Source organism: Pteropus alecto, unplaced genomic scaffold (assembly GCF_000325575.1).
Source record: "Pteropus alecto unplaced genomic scaffold, ASM32557v1 scaffold177, whole genome shotgun sequence".
In the NCBI taxonomy this organism is placed as follows: domain Eukaryota; kingdom Metazoa; phylum Chordata; class Mammalia; order Chiroptera; family Pteropodidae; genus Pteropus; species Pteropus alecto.
Genome location: NW_006442207.1, coordinates 11,274,660 through 11,294,715, shown reverse-complemented (window position 1 = coordinate 11,294,715; position 20,056 = coordinate 11,274,660). Strand labels below are relative to the sequence as shown.

Sequence of the window (20,056 nt, the reverse complement as noted above, 5' to 3'; positions counted from 1 at the left end):
CCCACCCGGTTCCACGCACTTTCCCCGGCAGGAAGCATCCCCCCAGGGCCGGTCCCAGAGGGCCTGATCCGCGTCTACAGCAATAGGTTCTGCCCTTACGCACACCGGACACGCCTTGTCCTCCAGGCCAAAGGCATCAGGTGAGAAGGGAAGGTCTGTGCCACGCCGGCGCAGGGGGCATATTTAAAATCTGGGGCGCCTTGTCCTTTCCTTACAACGCAAAGTCGGTCGATGGTTAGGGAGGATTCTTTAGCAAGCGGTCCTGAAATGCAGAGTCGGTCTATGTAGGACACTTCAAGCACAACTCAGAACAGAGTACACTGAATGATGGCTCTGGTGAGCTGATTCCACCTAGTAATGCTTGTGAAGGAAGAAGCACAGCGGAGGCAACCGAGGCCGCCTTCGAATGTAGCCCCCACTCCCACCCCAGACACCTTCAGATCAACCCTGTTCTCTATCTTCGTTGCGTTCACCGCATCCAACATTTTATTTATTTACCCCTCTTTCCTCTACCCCCACAAATGTAAGTTCTTGAGGGTAGGGAATGTCTTCTCTTATTCATGGGCTAGAAGAGAGACTGGTGCGTAGTAGGTGCTTACAAATATTTTTTGAATGAATGAAGTAGTTCCAAACAATGAAATATGAGGAACTGCTCTCAAGAGGTGTCTTGAATGTTCAGACTTACCTGAGGAATTGGGTACATATCTTTCCAGGAGGAATTTTGCAAAACTAAGTTCCGCATGTCTGGATGGGGAAGGCAGAGCACCTTTGCTGGAATGGGGACTATGCAAGTGGCTTTTAAGCTAAAGTGTTGAGAATGTGTCACTCCAGGCTTTTGGCTCTTATCTTGGAGAGTCCATCGTTAAGAGATGACTTCAGAGTTTCAGATTCATGTCAGAGAAATACAGAGACTAATATAGAGACATTTTAAATAAAATTTTGCAATTCTGTTTTGTTGAGTGGAGTATATGGCATATACTTCCAGATTCTTCCTTCTTGCTCAATTCTATTTGGCCCTAAATTTACCTATTTAAAATAACAATAGCCTAATTTTTTTTTTTTTTTTTTTTTACCCATAATGACAAATTGGCAACTTATGGACTAATGTAAATATTTCTTTAGGGCAGGGTTTCTCAACCTTGGAACTATCAACATTTTGGACCAGATAATTATTTTGTGTGTGGGGGGGCATTTTGGGGGGAGGGGGTGTGAGAAGAGGTGGGGGTGGGGCTGCCCCGTGCATTGCTGGATGTTTAGCAGCATCCCTGCTGGCCCTCTACTCATTAGTTGGCTGTCGAATCCCCTTTCCTCAGTTGTGACAACCAAAAAATGTCTCCAGACATTGCCATATGTCCCTGAGGCAAGATCACTCCCAGTTGAGAACCATTACTTTAGGGTTTAAGACAATCTCCTTGACTGAGCAAAGAATATTCTCATTTGTTTAATTTTTTTAGACATGTGAGTGCCTCTGGTAACTTTATAGGCTTGACCCTCTAATAATAATTCATAAGCAGAAGAATACAAAACTTACTGCTTGCTTATGTACCAGTTACTGTACTAAGCACTTTAGACATATTCACTTATTTGATATTCACAAATAAGTGCATTTATTACTTCCTATTTTACAATTAAGGAACACAGAAAAGTTAAGGAATTCAGACAGTCACAAGCTAGACTGTCCAGACCTCATGCAGTCTGATGCCAGAATTCGTGCTCATAACTGCTAACATTTACCATATTCTGTTGTGACCTGTTAATAGCAGATTTCTATTTTTAAGCTTTAACATGTGTGAAACTGTAGGGTAGTGGTTAAGCATATGAGCTCTGAGTCAGATTTCCTGGTTCTGGTCTTGGCTTTACTCCTTTCTCATGGGGATTTTGGGTAGGAGATTCAGTCTCCTGGAACCAGGCTCACAATATGCCAATGAGATAAGGCAAGGGAAACATTTAACAGATTTTACTGTGGGGATGAAGACAATGATATTATATATTTTTCTTCGTAAAAGACCTAACCTTTAAAAAACTTATTGCAGATTTAAATTTTATAAATTGATTACTTCTACTTTCCAGATGAGTGTCTCCCTGCATAAGACCCTTGTTTTTGTTCTGTCTTGTTTTCCTGTTGCTTTTTAAGACATGAAGTTATCAACATTAATCTGAGAAACAAGCCTGAATGGTACTATTCAAAGCACCCTTTTGGCCAAATTCCTGTCTTGGAAAACAGCAGATGTCAACTGATCTATGAATCTGTCATCGCTTGTGAGTACCTGGATGATGCTTATCCTGGAAGGAAGCTGTATCCATTTGACCCTTATGAGCGGGCTCGACAAAAGATGTTATTGGAGCTATTCTATAAGGTATATCCAATTTTTAAAAAAGCCACTTATACTCTTATTTTACTTTGTAATTCTACCCCAAACTCCAATCTATTTTAAAAGCCAAATCCTTGGGGAAATTGTTTTATTACCATGTGCCTTAGGAGAATCACTGATATGGAATTATAGTAGGGCTGTCACCTCTGATATTAAAGTTTAGAGGCTTCACTGATAGGTGCTTTGCATTTGAACTAGCAGTCACCAGAAGTTTTGCATTTGAACTAGCATAGTTATGACTGTGTGACTTGAGATAGGATTATTGAAAGAGCTGAAAACTGGTGATGCTTTAATAAAGGGACTATTTCTGAGGTTTCGGGTAAAAAATAATTGGGGTGTAAAGAAGGTAATGAATGGAAAGGGATTGCTTTTCATGCAGAGCAAGAGTGCTAACTGTCCAGGAAATGTAAGAAAAGGAAAGGGGGCACCTGTTGATAATGGGAGAAAAAAGGATGGAGAAATTTTAAGATAGTTCTCTTTGAAATGAAATAAAAATAACTGACATATATTGAGAACTTACGATGTGCCAAGCACTACACTAACTACTTTATAAAGGTTAACTCATGTAACCCTTATAACCACCCTTTAAGGTGAGAACCATTACTATATTCATTTTCAGATGAGACCACTGAGGCTTAGAGAGGTTAAGTTGCCTGCCTAAGATTGTACAGCATGGAAGTAGCTGATTAAGTAAGGAGCACTGGAGAACCCCTTTTAAAGCACCTTGTTTTACTAGGGTGCTATGACAAGTGGATTCCTAGAACTACAGAGATGCCCCCTTAGAGGGAGCTGGAGAACCAGGATGTGGGTGTTGGCCTGTTAACCTGAAGTGACAAAGCTTTGGCTGCATTTTTAGGCAGAGCGGGTGCATGAGGTCCCCTCAGACTTCTCCACTAAGAAACCTGTGTCCTCTAATTAGGTCCCACATTTGACCAAGGAGTGTCTGGTAGCATTGAGATACGGGAGAGAATGTGCTGATCTGAAGCTAGCCCTTCGTCAGGAATTCTGCAACCTTGAAGAGGTACAAAAAGGGGCCCCTCTGCTGCTTAGCTCCAGTGGAAGAAGAGATGCAGGATTGTGAACTTGGTCAACCTGACACCCTCTGCTTTCACAGGCTTGTTCTTTCTGCCTGACTTTGATAAGTTCAGCTACTAGTCATCTGACTTGAACTTGTGGGTACTTGCCCTCAACTACCCAATCCTGGAATTATTCTTGAAAATCTGGCAAGGAGTTGGGGGAGGGCATGTGATGAATTTCTCCCTTTCCCAGAGTCACTACATTCCTTAAGTATCTCTGCATGGCTTCTTTAGCTTCTGCCAATGAGGCCAAAGTCTATATTGATTAGAGATTGTGTTTGGCTGCTAGTAAAAGAGACCTAACTACTATAAATTTATCTAAAGTTTAGAGGCTTCACTGATAGGCGCTTTGCATTTGAACTAGCAGTCACCAGAAGTTTTGCATTTGAACTAGCATAGTTATGACTGTGTGACTTGAGATAGGATTATTGAAAGAGCTGAAAACTGGTGATGCTTTAATAAAGGGACTATTTCTGAGGTTTCGGGTAAAAAATAATTGGGGTGTAAAGAAGGTAATGAATGGAAAGGGATTGCTTTTCATGCAGAGCAAGAGTGCTAACTGTCCAGGAAATGTAAGAAAAGGAAAGGGGGCACCTGTTGATAATGGGAGAAAAAAGGATGGAGAAATTTTAAGATAGTTCTCTTTGAAATGAAATAAAAATAACTGACATATATTGAGAACTTACGATGTGCCAAGCACTACACTAACTACTTTATAAAGGTTAACTCATGTAACCCTTATAACCACCCTTTAAGGTGAGAACCATTACTATATTCATTTTCAGATGAGACCACTGAGGCTTAGAGAGGTTAAGTTGCCTGCCTAAGATTGTACAGCATGGAAGTAGCTGATTAAGTAAGGAGCACTGGAGAACCCCTTTTAAAGCACCTTGTTTTACTAGGGTGCTATGACAAGTGGATTCCTAGAACTACAGAGATGCCCCCTTAGAGGGAGCTGGAGAACCAGGATGTGGGTGTTGGCCTGTTAACCTGAAGTGACAAAGCTTTGGCTGCATTTTTAGGCAGAGCGGGTGCATGAGGTCCCCTCAGACTTCTCCACTAAGAAACCTGTGTCCTCTAATTAGGTCCCACATTTGACCAAGGAGTGTCTGGTAGCATTGAGATACGGGAGAGAATGTGCTGATCTGAAGCTAGCCCTTCGTCAGGAATTCTGCAACCTTGAAGAGGTACAAAAAGGGGCCCCTCTGCTGCTTAGCTCCAGTGGAAGAAGAGATGCAGGATTGTGAACTTGGTCAACCTGACACCCTCTGCTTTCACAGGCTTGTTCTTTCTGCCTGACTTTGATAAGTTCAGCTACTAGTCATCTGACTTGAACTTGTGGGTACTTGCCCTCAACTACCCAATCCTGGAATTATTCTTGAAAATCTGGCAAGGAGTTGGGGGAGGGCATGTGATGAATTTCTCCCTTTCCCAGAGTCACTACATTCCTTAAGTATCTCTGCATGGCTTCTTTAGCTTCTGCCAATGAGGCCAAAGTCTATATTGATTAGAGATTGTGTTTGGCTGCTAGTAAAAGAGACCTAACTACTATAAATTTATCTTATAAGGGTTTATTCTCTCACATAAAAAAAGCCAGAGGTAGGGCAGTTTTAGGGCTGTTTTGATGGCTTCTTCATGAAGTTATCAGAGACCAAGACACTTTCTCTCTTTCTGCTCTGTCATTTTCAGTGCAAAGCTTTCATTCTTGAAATGACAAGATAGCTGCTGGAAATATAGTCATCACATTTAAGTTCCAGGTTGTGGAAAGGAGAACAGAAAGGAAAACCGGCAAAAGGCTATGCCCCTTTCAAGGGCTTTCCCAGAAGCCCTACTCAATGACTACTTAAATCTCATTGCCTGGAACTTAATTGTAGGGTCATAACTACCTGCAGGGGAGGCTGGGAAATTTAGTCTTTTAGCTGGAACATTCTAAATAAAATCAGGGTTCTGTAATTAAGAAAGAAAAGAGAAGTGACTATGGCTGGACAAGGAGCAATCTCTTCCAGCAGATCCTTCATTAACCTGGCAGCAAGAGGGCTACTTACCCCTTACCTCTAGAATAATCTGGAAGATAGTTTTTTGGCTTCCTTTATCTTTGTTCCAGAAACTTATATGTTTCCTTTATGGGTGTTTTGTAACTCTATTGGCAGCCAGAGAATGCTATTTTTATTTCCTTAAAGGAAGCCTGATTATTAATACTCTTCCATTTACCTTTGTCAAGTGGAAGTAGATTAAATTTATTTGTGCTTCCAGCTGCCTATCTTAGATTTCTACAGCTGCAGTACATATGGGTGATAAGTTGTCACGTGGAAGAAATGTCAATCTCTGGTCCTGAGACCACAGACTGTGGTTTTGATTCCGAGGAGGCAATATGACATATGGAAAGAATCGTGAATCCTAGGCTTGGCTTTGCCAGATTCCAGAACCTTGGATAAAGTTCTGGACATCTCTATGCCTTGGTTTCCAAATTTATAGGCCGAGGAAGTGTTTGAGAAGTTATGTTCGCCATCTAACAAGATAGCATTTGGGGAGGGAGAGAGACTGCTGCTTTCAAAACGAAGTTTGAAAAGCTCTTGGGCATAGAGAATTTTTAAGGTCTTTATTTCAAAGATTTGCTGAACTAATTCCATCATGCCTGCATCCCCTCCCACAGATAAATGCTGGGCCAGGGAGAGGAGCTGGGAAACAAAACCCTTTGAGTTCAAAGATAACTGAAAACGCATTTTGACTTGTCTCCTTTCCTACGGTCCCTTTGGATGATGGGTGAACTTGTAAATTATAGATTGCTAAATAAACATGTAACATGTTTGTTTAGTTGGGGCTCTTCCAGGGTGAGTGAACCTGCATTTTCGGGCAAGGCATCATCATACTGCAGGTGCTTTGTATACACCATCTCATTTAATCTTTCCAACAACCCTTGCGGGTAAATGGTACTATGAAGATTGAAGAATAATATCTCTTTTTGTTGAAGTTAGAGATAAATGGAGGAGGCAAAGGCACTTGACAGAGCTGCAAAATGCATCGATCATAAGAACAAGAATTGAAACACAGTGTTTTACCTTTGTGGCCACCATTTAACCTGAGAAATTAGGAATATAACCAGTGGCGTGGTGATAAATGTGTAACAAGTAACTCTCTCTGAAAGAAAAAGAAGGAGGAAAAAGGCCCTGATTTGTGGGATTCGCTGATTTCAGTGGCATAAATATTCCCACCAAAGGCTGGTTTTAACCTACCAATGTGATATCTCTAAACTCAAGAGTTGGGAAGAGATGTAGGCCATTGGCCAGTTCCAGCACATCACTGAATAACTCATTTCCACTTTATCTTCAGTAGCTGAGTCCTGGAGGTAACTTGTCACCTAGCCCAGGTTTAGGTAGCTTTCATGGATGTTATTTAAGGACCACTGAGTAGTCAGCAGTGCTCTAACAGGTTTAATGTGGGTTTTGTTCCATAAAATGTTAGCAAGACTTTTAAGTAGGAAATATCGGAATATGAAACATGCCCCACGAGCTTGAATGATTTGATCCATTCCTCTAAATACCAGTATACTGACTCGAGGAGATTCTAGTGAAATTGAAACTTGTCAGCATAATTCTAATAGAGTAACTTCCCTAACTTATTCAACTTTCTCATGGTTTTGAACAATGAAGCTTTGCGTGAGCTGAAAATGTATTAAATACACATGGGCTTTCCGATGGATAAGCAAGAAAGCAACATATAAGCCTCTGCCCTCTTATCCTCAAGCAAAAGGCCCAGTTTACCTTCTGTAGCCTTAAACTCTCACACTTTCTTCTTTTGAAAAAAGTGCCCTGGCTTTTTAATTTTTTTCTTAAAAAATCCAGTTTCATCAAAAGTAAAGAGTTACTGTGGTTGTTATAGAACCACATTTTTCGGTAGTATTTTTACAATTCTTTGAGACACATTACTGCCGCTTTTATTATTGAACCAGCGACGTCCCCACTTGCTTTCCTGTTCTGAACATTCTCATGAGTTTTAAAAGTACTGGATGCCCTTTTATAACCACACTAACCACACTCTCTGTCTTCAAACCAATTTTCTAGCCTGTACTGAATCATTAATCTAAGCAGCATACATTTTTTCTGCTTTATTCTTTTTGTTTTATACTTTATAATCGACGTTTCCATTACAAAATAGAACCTGAGCCCATCTTCATTTTATCCTTGTGGATTTGAACGTGGCAACACCTTCCAGCAGTTCTTTCTTTTTGCCAGTGGCTTCATTCTAAATATTTTTCATTGTAGAAGTAGTCAAATCAAGTTCAAGTGCAGTGAAAGACAGGATTCAACCATATTTCTTTGATGCTCTGGATTTTTGCTCTAATTCAGTTATCTCCTGCTTATGAATTCTGCACTCTGGCCATTGCTTGATCCCTTACAAGTCATCATCGGAACTCAATAAAGGAGAGTGAGAAGCGGGGTAACATAGAACATGCTGAAATAACATTGAGGGACGGAGAACCTGCCCAGTAATTGAGGCCTTCAGCTTCTGGTGGCCACAGGACATTTTCTGCTTTTAGTTCTTGGCAGTCGCCAGCATGCTTTATGGTATTCTACTTTGCATTTCCATGCAAAGTTTTCCACATTGCCAAATTTGAATGCTGGCCTTATATGTATATGTAGCAGTTTGCATGAGGTCAAAACTGTATAAATTGTATGTACATCACCCAGAAGCATCTGTAGTTAAATATTTTCTTGATGCGAAATTTTACCTATAATGTTAATTTTTAAACTGCCCTTTCTCCTCTCCAAAATGACATTTTTCCTCAATTAGATTATATGGTCTTGGTTAAGTTTTGCTCTTTCTTCCTTGATTTCTATTAATTTCAGTAATGAATTTATTTATAAATTGTTTACTTGTTTTTCCTTTGATGTCACCAGGACGTGAAGGGAAGAAAGTTCATATCACCGAAAGTAATTTTCTGTAGCCTTTTGTGTATGGCAAAATATTTACAAGCTAAATTTATCTTTTTATCAACTAATTTAACATACCTACAAACTAAACTCATTGCTACTAGCTATTTTTTTTATAACAGCTTTATTGTGATATAATTCACATACCATAAAACTCACCCTTTGTAGTGTACAATTCAGTGGTTTTGAGTATATTCACAAAGTCATACAATCATTACCACTATTTCATTTCAGAACATTTCATCATCCCCCAAAGAGACCCTTTAGTCATTAGCTGTCTCTTCCCATTTCTTCCCAACCCTCCCAGACATAGGCGACCACCAATTTACTTTCTGTCTCTATGGATTTGCCTGTTCTAGACATTTCATATAAATGGAATCATGCAGTGTTAGTCTTTCATGAGCTTCTTTTACTGAGCATAATGTTCATCCTTTATTCCGTCTTATGACTTAGTATTTCGTTGTATAGATACACCAAATTTTGTTTATCCATTCATCAGTTAATGGATACTTGGGTTGTTTTCACTTTTTGGCTATTATGTATAATGCTGCCGTGAACATTCATGTACAATTTTTTATGTTGGTCATACATTGTCAGGTCTCTTGGATTTGTCAACTAATTTAGCATGTCCACTAACATGCCACTGTTTAATTGTAACCACCATTCTTCCACACTAGTTGAGTGATTTGAGTGCCGTTGCTAGTTTAGTAACTTCATTCGTTGTCCAATGCTGAAAGCTACTTTCTGTGTAAACTATTTGTTGTATTTTTTTCAATAACCTTCCACTATACCCTCTCTCACAATGTAAATAATAGAATAGTAATTATTCTTATTATTTAAAATTATTTTTACTCTTCTCCGATTATAAAGTAATACTTGTTCAATAGAGAGAATTTGGAAAATAAATAAAACTATAGAAAAAAAAATACTCATAACCTCACTATTCAGAAACAACCACCGTTATTATTTTTTTTTCTTTTCTGCTATATATATCATCATATAGTCGAAATTGTACTGTATATGGAACTTGGTTACCGTTATGATGTAAGAGTTTCCCCCATATTTTTATAAACTCCATACATGCTTATTTATATGTATATTGATGTTTATTAGAGAAGCATTATTTGTGATGATAAAAAAATTGTAAACTTTAATGTAAATTAGACAGGGAATGCTTAAATAATGTTCATCTTATAGAATTCTGTAGAGCAGTTAAAAATAAATGAAGTAGATCCATGTGTACTACTGGTATGAAAAGATTGCCTAGAAATATTTAAGTGAATCATACCGTAATACAGATGGTATGATCTCATTTTTGAGGAAGAAAACAAAACTAAGCATTTGTACATATATGTAACTAAATGCCTAGAAAAATGTCTGAAGAGATACACATCAAACTCCCCCAAATGGCTACGACTAGAAAAGGGATTAGAATTGGGATAAGAAAGAGAAATGGTTAAGGGCAAGGGGAGTGGGGGAAGGAGGGGTTTTGCCATTAATACTGTTTATTGTGTTTGAAATTTTTTTAAGTAATGAGAATGCATTTCTCTATTACATGTATAATTAAAGAAAACAAACAAAATAATGTTCATTCCACAAAATTTGCCATGTGTATAAACCATAAAGTTATTTATCCAGCACACTTATTAGGGGTATTTAGATTGTGTCTAGTTGTTTACCATTATGAATGATGCTGCAGGCAACAGCAGCTTCTTTGCATAAAAAATATTTTCTCTATTTTAGAATATGTGCTTAGGCTGGACTTCCAGGAATGGAATTACCAGATCAAAGGGTATGAACACTTTACAGGCTGGAGCTGTATGTGGCTACATCCTTCCTTAAAAACTTGTGCTGTTTACCCTCCACCAGCAGTATAAGAAAATGCCCTTTGTCCCATCCCCTTTTCACTGTTGAGAGATTTCATTTAAAAAGATATTTGCCTGTTTTGGAGAAAAACAGTAGTTTCTCATTGTTGATTTAATGTGTATTCTTTGATTGCTAGTGAAGTGGGAGATTTTTCCTCAAAGTATGCCATCTCTTTGTGTTCTGTTTGTGGAAATGATCTATTACCTATCTGTCTGTCAAGGTCTTACTGATTTTCCTTGCTGATTTGTAAAGAGTTCCTTATATACAAAAGATATTTGCCTGTTTTTAAGACACATTTTTTGTTTTCTTTTGTTATCACTTTTAATTTGGTTTGCCCTTTTTTGTACATGTAGAAATATATAACATTTCAAAATATTGTGCTATGTCTTTCCTATTGTGATTTCTTTCACTCCTTTTATACATAGGGAGTCCTCTCCCCCTTCAGAGATTTGATAAATATTCATTTATCTTTTCGTCCACCATCCACTAGCTCCCCCATCCCCACTATCTTACAAATATATTTTGACAAAAGAAGCCCATTAAAAGGATTTCAGGAGGAATTTTCAGGATGGTCCTTTAATCCCCAGATGTTAACAAATGGCATTCCGAATCTTCATAGGGGACGGAAAGTCTTAAGTGATGAGTAGCAGGAAGGGGCACATTCTGCCAGACACTACTAGGAAGATTCCTTTCTAGAGAAGTGGTTTTACCTATACTGTTTGTTCTATACCGTTGGTTCGTATTACAGGCAATCAGTTCATTGTCGTTAGCTCAGCTTTAGCTGTGTATCAGTATAGCAGGGATCTGAAATTTGAAATCTTGAGAATCTCCCCCTTATCTTTTTTGAACTCAAAAGATTTCTGCCCCTGGAATTGAGTACTTTACTGCTGCTTCTGGATAAGGACCTGCAGAGCTGACTTATTGGTAGGTAGCTTTGTGTCTTTTGGGGAAAGGGGGGTGGAGGGGAGGGGTTTCTGCTTCTTAAGCACTATGTCTATTAAAAAACAAAACGAAACCGCTTCCTACCTCCTGCAGCAAGGCTTGCAGTGCCCGCTGTGAGCCACCACGCGCTGTCCTCGTCAGAGGCCAGAATATCTTGGTAATAGTGTACTTGATGGTGGTGCAGGGTAGGCGATTATTGAAGCTGGATCCGAGAGTCCAGGACTGTAGACCGAAGCTTTTTAGAAATCTTGGTTTGAGGAAGTCTAGGATTCGCTTCTCTGTAAGATCTTGATCTTACAGGTTTCTTTTCCTCCTTGGTGAACCTTCTGGGGAAGCCTCAGTCAAGTGCGCCTCACCACCGATGACCACAAGGGGGAGCGCGGCGCTCTTCTTCCTTCCACTTGCGCTCCAGCGCGAACCTCCTTTCCGACCGCCTGGGGGAGCCCGAGAGGCCTTCGCAGAAGATGAGGGGCCCTCCTTCCACGCTTTTCGCGTTTAGCGGGTGGAAATAGTGTACCTTTGGCATACCAAACGGCCCCTCCCTCTTCATTTGCATGCTCATTCTTTATCCCTTGTCACATCCAAAAGCGAGGGAACTCTCAGTAGTTATTTTTCATGAATTGGAGAGCAGAAAATTTAAAAAAATACTTATTTTCTACTATTCCAGGACATCAAATGGTTTTCTCCAAAATATCTCAATTCTTAAGGGTGAACTGAAGATGTGTTAATACTTTCATAAAACCCGAGGTCTAGAAGACAGAGCCTCAGTTCCCTCCCCACGTGTGGCCTTGTGGGGGATGTCAGGGGCCTTGGAAGAAAAGTGTCTTCTCTAAGCAGACTATTTTGCCTTGCTTGGTGATACCAAGCACAATACACCTGAAAGTGAGGGATTCCGCTGTGAGAGAAACTATTCAACATTAAGAATGGCCAATATTCTTAATTCTTAACGATAAGAATGCCATATTACATGTGGCTGGTGTATGACAGAAAAAAATCAAAATAGAGTTTTTAAAAATGACCTTGGCTATTAACATAATCACTGCTAAGGGATGTCAGGTATAGCGGCAGCTTCCTATTCGTTTCTGATGACAATACACTCAGGAAAGATAAGACGCTGAAAATTAACCCTGCCAGTTTTTTCTTTTACCTCTGTCTATCCTAAAGTGTGTTGGAGGAGCTAACTGACTATAAGCAAGGGACCTAATTGACTATAAGCAAGGGACCAGTTTAAAATGAGCACACAAAAGAACTATTTTAGTAAAGTTCCCCAAAGACATTCTTATCAACGGAATAAAACAGGAAGGAGAGAATTTTGGAAAGCTCTTTCACCATGGCTGTGGGTGTGTCTCACCTCCCTGGTAGGTGCTCCTGAAGAGTCTCTGATTGACAGAGCGAGGAAGTGTTCACTAATTCTCAAAGAACAAGCAAAGAATTCACAAGAGACTGGAGGAGGCTTTTGTGATTAGAGTCCTCATACATACATGTTTGAAGTTGAATGACACAAGGATTGGCAGTAGTGTGAGGGACTGACACTAACCAGAGAGAGTCCCTTTACCTCCCTGGGACTGAGTTTCCTCTGTAAAGTGAGTCTCTTGTGCTTCCACATGAAAGACAAGAATCAGCTCACCAGCATGTTTTCCTGTCCGCTTCAGCTGCCAGGAAACTCAAATTCAAATTCAAATTCAAATTCAAATTCAAATTCAAAGCTTTAAGGAACTCTGCAGGACTCTTGGCTTGATATCTTGATACCATTTTCCTTCCTTGTTTTGACCTTCTAACTTTTATTTTCCCTGATCTTAGTGTTTTATTATTTTTCATATTTAATATTTTATTATAGACTTTTTTTTTCTACAGTGCACCTCTAATCTTTTGTGTAGTAAGCATGGTATTTACAAAATAGTAAAATGTGTGGGGAGTCACCCCATGATGAGTTCCAGCAGCCCTTCCAATATTGATGTTCTGTAATTCCAAGTGGAAACTTCAGTTCACATGACTGGAAGGTATCTGGTTAGCACAGAAGAAAGCTCTTCTATTGAGGGCCCTAACACTTCAGGAACTTTATTAGGACGCCTGGCCAGTATGTTCTCCTACATCACTGGGATGTGCCTGTAAAGAAAGCAGCACTTAGTGCTAGTGGATAGGAAGACAGATTTTCTATGGGGATTTTTAGACTTAACCTGTCTGTCTGAGGCAGGGCTTAGAAATCTGCAGCTGTATCAGAAACTCCAAGGATTTCAATGTGGGTAGTCCCAAGTCACACTTAGATATAAAAAAATCTGAGGTAATGTATATATGTTTTTCAGGGGTTGGGGGAAGCTGGCAGAAGGTAATTGATGCCTCATCCATTTAATCCATATGGTCATCTTAACTTTTTATTATATAAAGTACCTAGATAGGGCTTCAATTACTTTATGAGTGTTTTTATACAAATTAATCATATTTGTAAGATCATATATATTTAAAGGCATACTCCTACTTTGAGCAAATGAAAGGTTTTAGAAAAATATACTAAGTAAACATCAATTACTCAACAGTTATTCATTTTCAAAATATCTCATCACTTTACCAAAGGACCCATCATGGGTTCCGTTAAATGTCCACATGTGACTTGTTTTGACCAGGACTCTTCCAGTAGTACCTCTGCTCTGTAAAGCAGAATTACACAGATGTTCCAGAGTCAATCACTTTAGATTTGGTTCTGATTTGTGCCACGAAGGCCAATAATAAACTGGTGGTATACATTTCAAAGTCAGTGGTAAAAGTTTGGATAACTATTATCTGTTCCTGAAGATAAAGAGGGTTTGGGGCTTCTGGAATCCATAAAAATGGAACAATTTATTACTTCGCTCTAAGTCAGACCTTGTTTATACATGACTAAAAATAGCCCGTTTTGAGTTTTCATTGGCCAGATGCTGCTAGTTCTTTTGAACAAAGTGATGCCACCTAACATTTTTTCAGACTTCTGGGATACTATTCAAGGGGACTTCTTTATGCCATACTCGGAGATAATGAAGACTTAGACTTTAGGGCCACAAGATTTGCTTTCTCCTCTGAGAAGGGTGGTGGGTGGGGGGTCCCATTGATCCATTCTGTCAGGAGTGGATGTGCTTTCTGTGGAGGTAACTTTTGGGGGTCTCTGTGCTTTCTCATCACGAGAGCTCATGTTTATTCACGTGCAGTTACATCACTCCTTACCGTAATCTTTGAGATGAGCACTAATGTCAGCACCATTTTACAGATGAGAAAATTAAGGCTTGGAGGAGGAGGGATGTAAGTTGCCCTGTGTTCTGTGTTGAATTGGTGGTGGATCCGGCATAGGACCAGGTCTACTGGCTCCAGAACTCACCCTCCTAACTACAGCCCTGGGCTGCATCACAGTTATCAAGCTGGTCTGGAGTGTGAAGAATCAAACCTGAATGATAGAGATAGGAATATAGAAATCTAGATAAAGGATATAGGAAGCTAGATCTATAGCTATGGGCAAGTATTGAGTTGATTATGAGTTATATGGGTCAAAGAGAGTCAATTGCTTGATGTAACTAGATAATTGGCACAATACTTTTCTCTTTGGGAAGACTGGCCAGACAATGACCTCTGTTAAGTGCTTTTGCTATATAAATTTTCAGGTAGTCTTTTTGTTGTTGTTTGTTTGTTTTTTACTACCTTTGGTTATCTGTTAAGAGTTTATTTGTTTTCTGTCTCTGTTGATTTGTCCAATTTGAGAATGAAAAATTTTAATGTAAAAAGTTGATGATGTTGGGTGACCAACTAGCACGAAGTTCAAAGAGCTCAAAATAAAAAAAGAAAAGGTGACAGAAAGACAACGTTGAGATTTGAGGATGTCCATTAAACAGCACTGCTCTTTCCTGCCCTAGTTTTTAATCATTGAAAAATAAGGCAAAAGAGGAAGACGTGGAGACTATGGTGTCCCATTTATTACAGATAAAATGCATCCTGGAGAATGGGGGTCATTGCAACAGATGGGTTTCCCAATGTGCCCCCCGCCCAGTGATGGGCAGCACTGGCCTGAGACAGGGCCTCTCCACTCCAGTGGCTGAGCTGTTCATGGAGAGCTTGGCACATGGAGGAGCCTGTCCCAGGCTAAGTGAGGGAGCTGGTGCCTCTGCCTGGGTTATCTTCCCAGATGCTCCAACGAGATGAACTATGCCATCCTTCCAGTATCGAAAGGAGGGAGGGGATTGAGTGTGGCCAGGAGTATGACCCCAAGGGAGGTGGAAGAAACCCCAGGAGTAGGGAGGGAGCATTCACCTAACAAATCGGAAGGAGAATCAAAGCCTTAGTTCTCCCTCTCTTTGGGAAGTAATTTGATATTTGTATTTAGTGTCTCTAACAATGCCAGCAGATCAGTAAATTAACTTACTTTTGTTCTGTTTAAACTTTTAGATTCTTGACTATCAGAACACCGTCTTCTTTGGTGGAGACTGTATATCCATGATCGATTACCTCTTTTGGCCCTGGTTTGAGCGGCTGGATGTATACGGAATAGCTGAGTAAGACATTCGACCACATGGTCATGAGTTCCTGGGGTCGTCCTGGGTAACAGTGGTTGAAATGGTCTGTGTGCCATTTATCCTCCTTCGAACATGTTTCATGATGCATTTTGAACAAAGAGGTTTTACATTTTCTTGTTCAAAATGAATCTGTGCTCTTCTGCCACTGTGAACCCAAACTTTCTTTATATTTCTGCTGATAAGATCCTGTGTCCAAAAGCCTCCCATAGTGCTTCAGAGCTGCCGTCCTCACTTTCCATCCAAACTCAGGCCAGTGGTGAAAGTAGATGGAGGGATTCAGTGACCGAGTTTTAGTGACTTGTCTGCAGCTCCCTCGAGGGCCTCGCTTGCACCTGGTCCTGCCGAGTCACCAAGTGGACACCGTACACTGTACACTCACTTTTTAGTTCCCTGCGGAATCTCCCCAGATAGGAATATCCTTAAAACACCAATGATTTTAAAAGCAATATTTGCTCGATGTTCCAATAAATGAAATAGCCACCCACATCCCATGGAAGTATAGGAATATTTAAAGTAGAAGAAATTGCCCGGGAGACTCAGGGAGACCATGTAGGGTCCCCAGGCAGAACACACGCCTTGTTCCCACAATGTGCAGTGGAGAAGTTGAACTCGTGCTGGCACCAGCTCTAATCGCACCCAGTCGCATGGGGGGTGCTGGACACTTCTCAGATCTGGGACTCTGGTCCTGCTGAGCCAGAACTGCATCTAGACCCTCATAATGCACAGTTTATCCAGGAGACATCTGAGCTTTCCATTTCAGCTGTCTCTGAGGGCAGATCAGATAAAACATATTTGGATATTTTAAACTAGGTCTCAACATGAACATCACAAAAACCTGTCTTCTCTAGGACAGAGTATTGGGCCACAGATTAGGGAATCTACTCCTGGATTTCCCATTGACCGGTCATACCATCCAGAGCAAGTCACTTGACTTATCCTAGACCTAAACTTCCTGATCCATCTTTGGGTGGGCCCTGTCAGGTCCATTATTTCAAGGTTGAATGATCGTTTTACTTACTTTTCTAAAAAGTATTTTTAGAAACAACCTGTCTTTATTTTTTTTTTTTCAAACCTCCTCAAGTAAAATATGAGAGTGACAGAAGAACGTTTCTTTCAGGAGGTTGTCTTCTTGTTGGTAAACAGTGAGGCAGAGGCATCTTATTTCCCCCAGAGCAATCAGTCCATAGGTATTTCAACTGCGTTGTTAAAATCGACAACTTTTACAATTCAAAAGCACACACAGGTATTCCAAAAATAAGATTTTCCTTCAGTAAATGATCGTGCTCAGTTGATAGTAAGGTCACTAAGATAACTTTATTACCCAAAGAAACCCACTTTTCGTATCCCAAAAACCTGAAGGGTGACACGTGCCCCTGTTCCCGATGCCTTCGCCTTCCGACCAGCTAACACTCCTTTCCTGTCCTGCAGCTGTGTGAACCACACCCCGGCACTTCGGCTCTGGATATCAGCCATGAAGCAGGACCCTGCAGTGTGTTCTCTTATCATCGATAAGAACATTTTTCTGGGTTTCTTGAATCTCTATTTTCAGAACCACCCTGATGCCTTTGACTATGGGCTGAGTTGCTGAGCTTCACAGTCCATCCCTTCACCATCCAGAATTCCCGTCGTGATTCTGTCAAGAATTGTTTTGCTGGGTCAATCATTCTATGTTCATTTTCTTTGAGGTTCCCAATAAACATGGAGACAGAAAATGCAGGCTTTCTGAGAACCACTTGTATGACTCCGCTAGCTCAGAGCTTCTAAGGATCCTCTAGAAAGCTAGTGCCCGCTGCTAATGTCCAAGCACATTTTGGGAGCCTGCGTGCCTCCCAGCAACTTGGCCTTGGACTCAGTTTGACCTCTAGGCTGTTGATGCTGATGTTGAAGTTCAAGGCCTATCCAGCATTGACGTTTGTCACTATAGAGTGGCACCGTCCACAACCTCCCTGGTGGGAGGAAAGCCAGAGAAGGGAAGGAAAAAGAAAACGCTTCAAGTTCAAATACTCTCTACTTGGCAAATGAAAGCTGCAGTCCACGTGGGTGTGCATGAGTATCATTCTTGTTCAAACATTGGCCATGGGCCTGGGAGACGCTGAGGGTCTTGTGACTGAAAGAATTCCAAAGCAGGAAGTGAGACACCCGTTATCACTCTGGACCAACTGCGTCAGAATTTCACTGGTGCTGTTTGGGCTCAGGATGGCTCACAAAATGTTCTATAGCCAACATCCTGCCTTAAAAAAAAACCACACGCCCCAAACCCAGTAACAGGCAAAGGTCACTCTGTTAGATTTGCGTCATATACTCTTTTAATTCATCCCAACAAATGCCTCTGGTTGCCCGTTGTGTACCAAGCCCTGGGTCATGTGCAGGATAAATGTGACGAAGATGACAAAGACACAAGAGCCTCTGATCCTCCCACTCATCTTGGTTGTGTTGTTAAACTTAGTTCTTTGGAGCTGCTTGTCTTGCAGTAGGAATGCTTACCTCTGCCTGATACGGCCCCTCCGCTGGTTCTGCCCAGCAGTGTTCACCCCTGACGATGACAAAGAGCTCAGAATGGCCTGGTGTGCTGGAAGGTGCCTTAGGAGTGGACGGGCCTGTTCGATACCATTTTGTCTCAGGGTCTAGGGATCAGCCTGTGATCCTTTCAGCTTTGTTCATGCCTAATCTTTTCCCAGCCTCCAGCCAGGCTGAGAAACCAGCCAAGGGGAATGATGTTTTGACTTGTCGGTGCCCATAGAGGAGCTGTCTGCTGCCTCTGCCTCTGACTCAGCCCAAATCAGCTCCGTTTCTCCCTACATCTCAGCCTTGCCTGGCCATCTGCTACCTCTGGATGGATTTTGACTCATGTAAATAGTTACCAGTGTGACTCTGTGCCAGTTGGACAGAAGCAAGCCTGCTTGGTGAGGTGGCCTGGTCTGCCATAGCAGGCGCCGCGTGACAGGGGCCGTCTGCTGTGCCATCTGCTCAGATGAGGTGCCCTGTTGCCATGGTGTCCAAGTCAATGCAGAGTGAGGTCTGTGAGTCACATTTCCCTGGGATCTTTGCTTGGCTCCTGTGGCCTCTCCCAGGAGTCGGGGACAGATCAGTCTTTGCAGATTTTAATCCTGCGTGCTGGTGAGTGTTTGCCATGGGACCAAAATTGCTGTCGACGCAACAGATAACAGCATGTCTCTGATGGCCAAGACCAAAGATGTTCTCTTTTGGGGCTCCACACTCTCATATGGAAAGCTTGAAGAACCAGGAAGTACAGCATGGAGAAAAGTGCTCAAGGTGGCAGGCTCGGGGCCCTCAGCCCAGTTTGGGATTTCAGTGCCTTTCCATCAGCCGCGCTCTCTGCAGTTTGCTGGGGTCGCCTGCGTTGCCTTCCACCTTCCACTTTTTCTTTCTCATTCCACTTTTCCCCTCTCATTTCAGATTCCACGGAGGAATGAAACTAGGATGAAACTAGGGTTTATCCTGGTGAAAAGAGGCAATCGAATAATGCTCCATGAGGAGCTTTTTAAAATACCATTTCTTTTATTGGCAAGCAGTGTAGGGGGTGGGGGTGGGGAGGGAGGACTTGGTGAGGGAGACGGAAATAATGCATCAGGGTTAAAATAACAACGGTGTAAAAATAAGTCTTTCTTAATCTCATGTCTCATGAGATAACCACTTTTAATAATTGGCGTATATCTTACAAAAGCATGTTAAATTTAAGGATTTAAGATGAAAGCTGTCCTCTATGTCCTGCTGACTGGAAAAGAGAAAAATAATTTAAACCACAACATTCGAAAGAGCCTCTTAACAGCTGAACTGATGACCAGAAGGGGTCGCGTGGAGTTCTCTTCCTTATAGGTTCTGCGTTGAAGCCCATCTGGGCTGAGTCCAGTTGCACAGCCTGATTTGGGGTGGGGTGGGGTGAGGTGGGGGTGGCCTGGACAGCTGGCAGTGGTGGTGGGAGGAGATGGTGACTAAATGTTATCGAGATTCCTTCTAGCTCTCTATTTCTCTGATCTCAGACAGCAGAGCGGCCATGAGTGTGAAGAGAGGATTCAATCTAAAATATCTAAATAAGCTAGAGTGTCCCCTTCGGCCCTGTGCCTCTACTTTGCTCCTTGAACCTTTGGTGGTGGTGGTGGGAGGGTGTCTCTCCCTTGATTTTCCTCTTCGTGTCCTGCCTGGCCCACATGTCCTTTGTCACATCAGTGGCCTTCTTGATGGAAGGGGGACCATGCTGCTCTGCCTTGAGAACCAGGCTTAACTCTCCCATGGTATATGTTCCATTTGTTATCTGAAGTCTTCACAAATAGCCAAATATCCAGCCCAAGCGAATTCTCATTGATCAGCCTCTGGTC

The 20,056-nt window shown here is 41.4% G+C and overlaps 1 protein-coding gene across 1 annotated transcript in view; it reads left to right on the top strand.

Annotated features, from left to right (window-relative positions):
• Positions 1-17,307, top strand: part of GSTO2 (glutathione S-transferase omega 2) — a 17,575-nt gene extending 268 nt beyond the window's left edge. Inside the window, exons 2-6 of the mRNA XM_006920881.2 lie at positions 32-140; positions 2,135-2,357; positions 3,292-3,393; positions 15,592-15,698; positions 17,148-17,307. Of these exons, the coding sequence (XP_006920943.1) occupies positions 32-140; positions 2,135-2,357; positions 3,292-3,393; positions 15,592-15,698; positions 17,148-17,307 (701 nt within the window). The remainder of the gene's footprint in view (positions 1-31; positions 141-2,134; positions 2,358-3,291; positions 3,394-15,591; positions 15,699-17,147) is intronic.
• Positions 17,308-20,056: the final 2,749 nt, after the last annotated feature.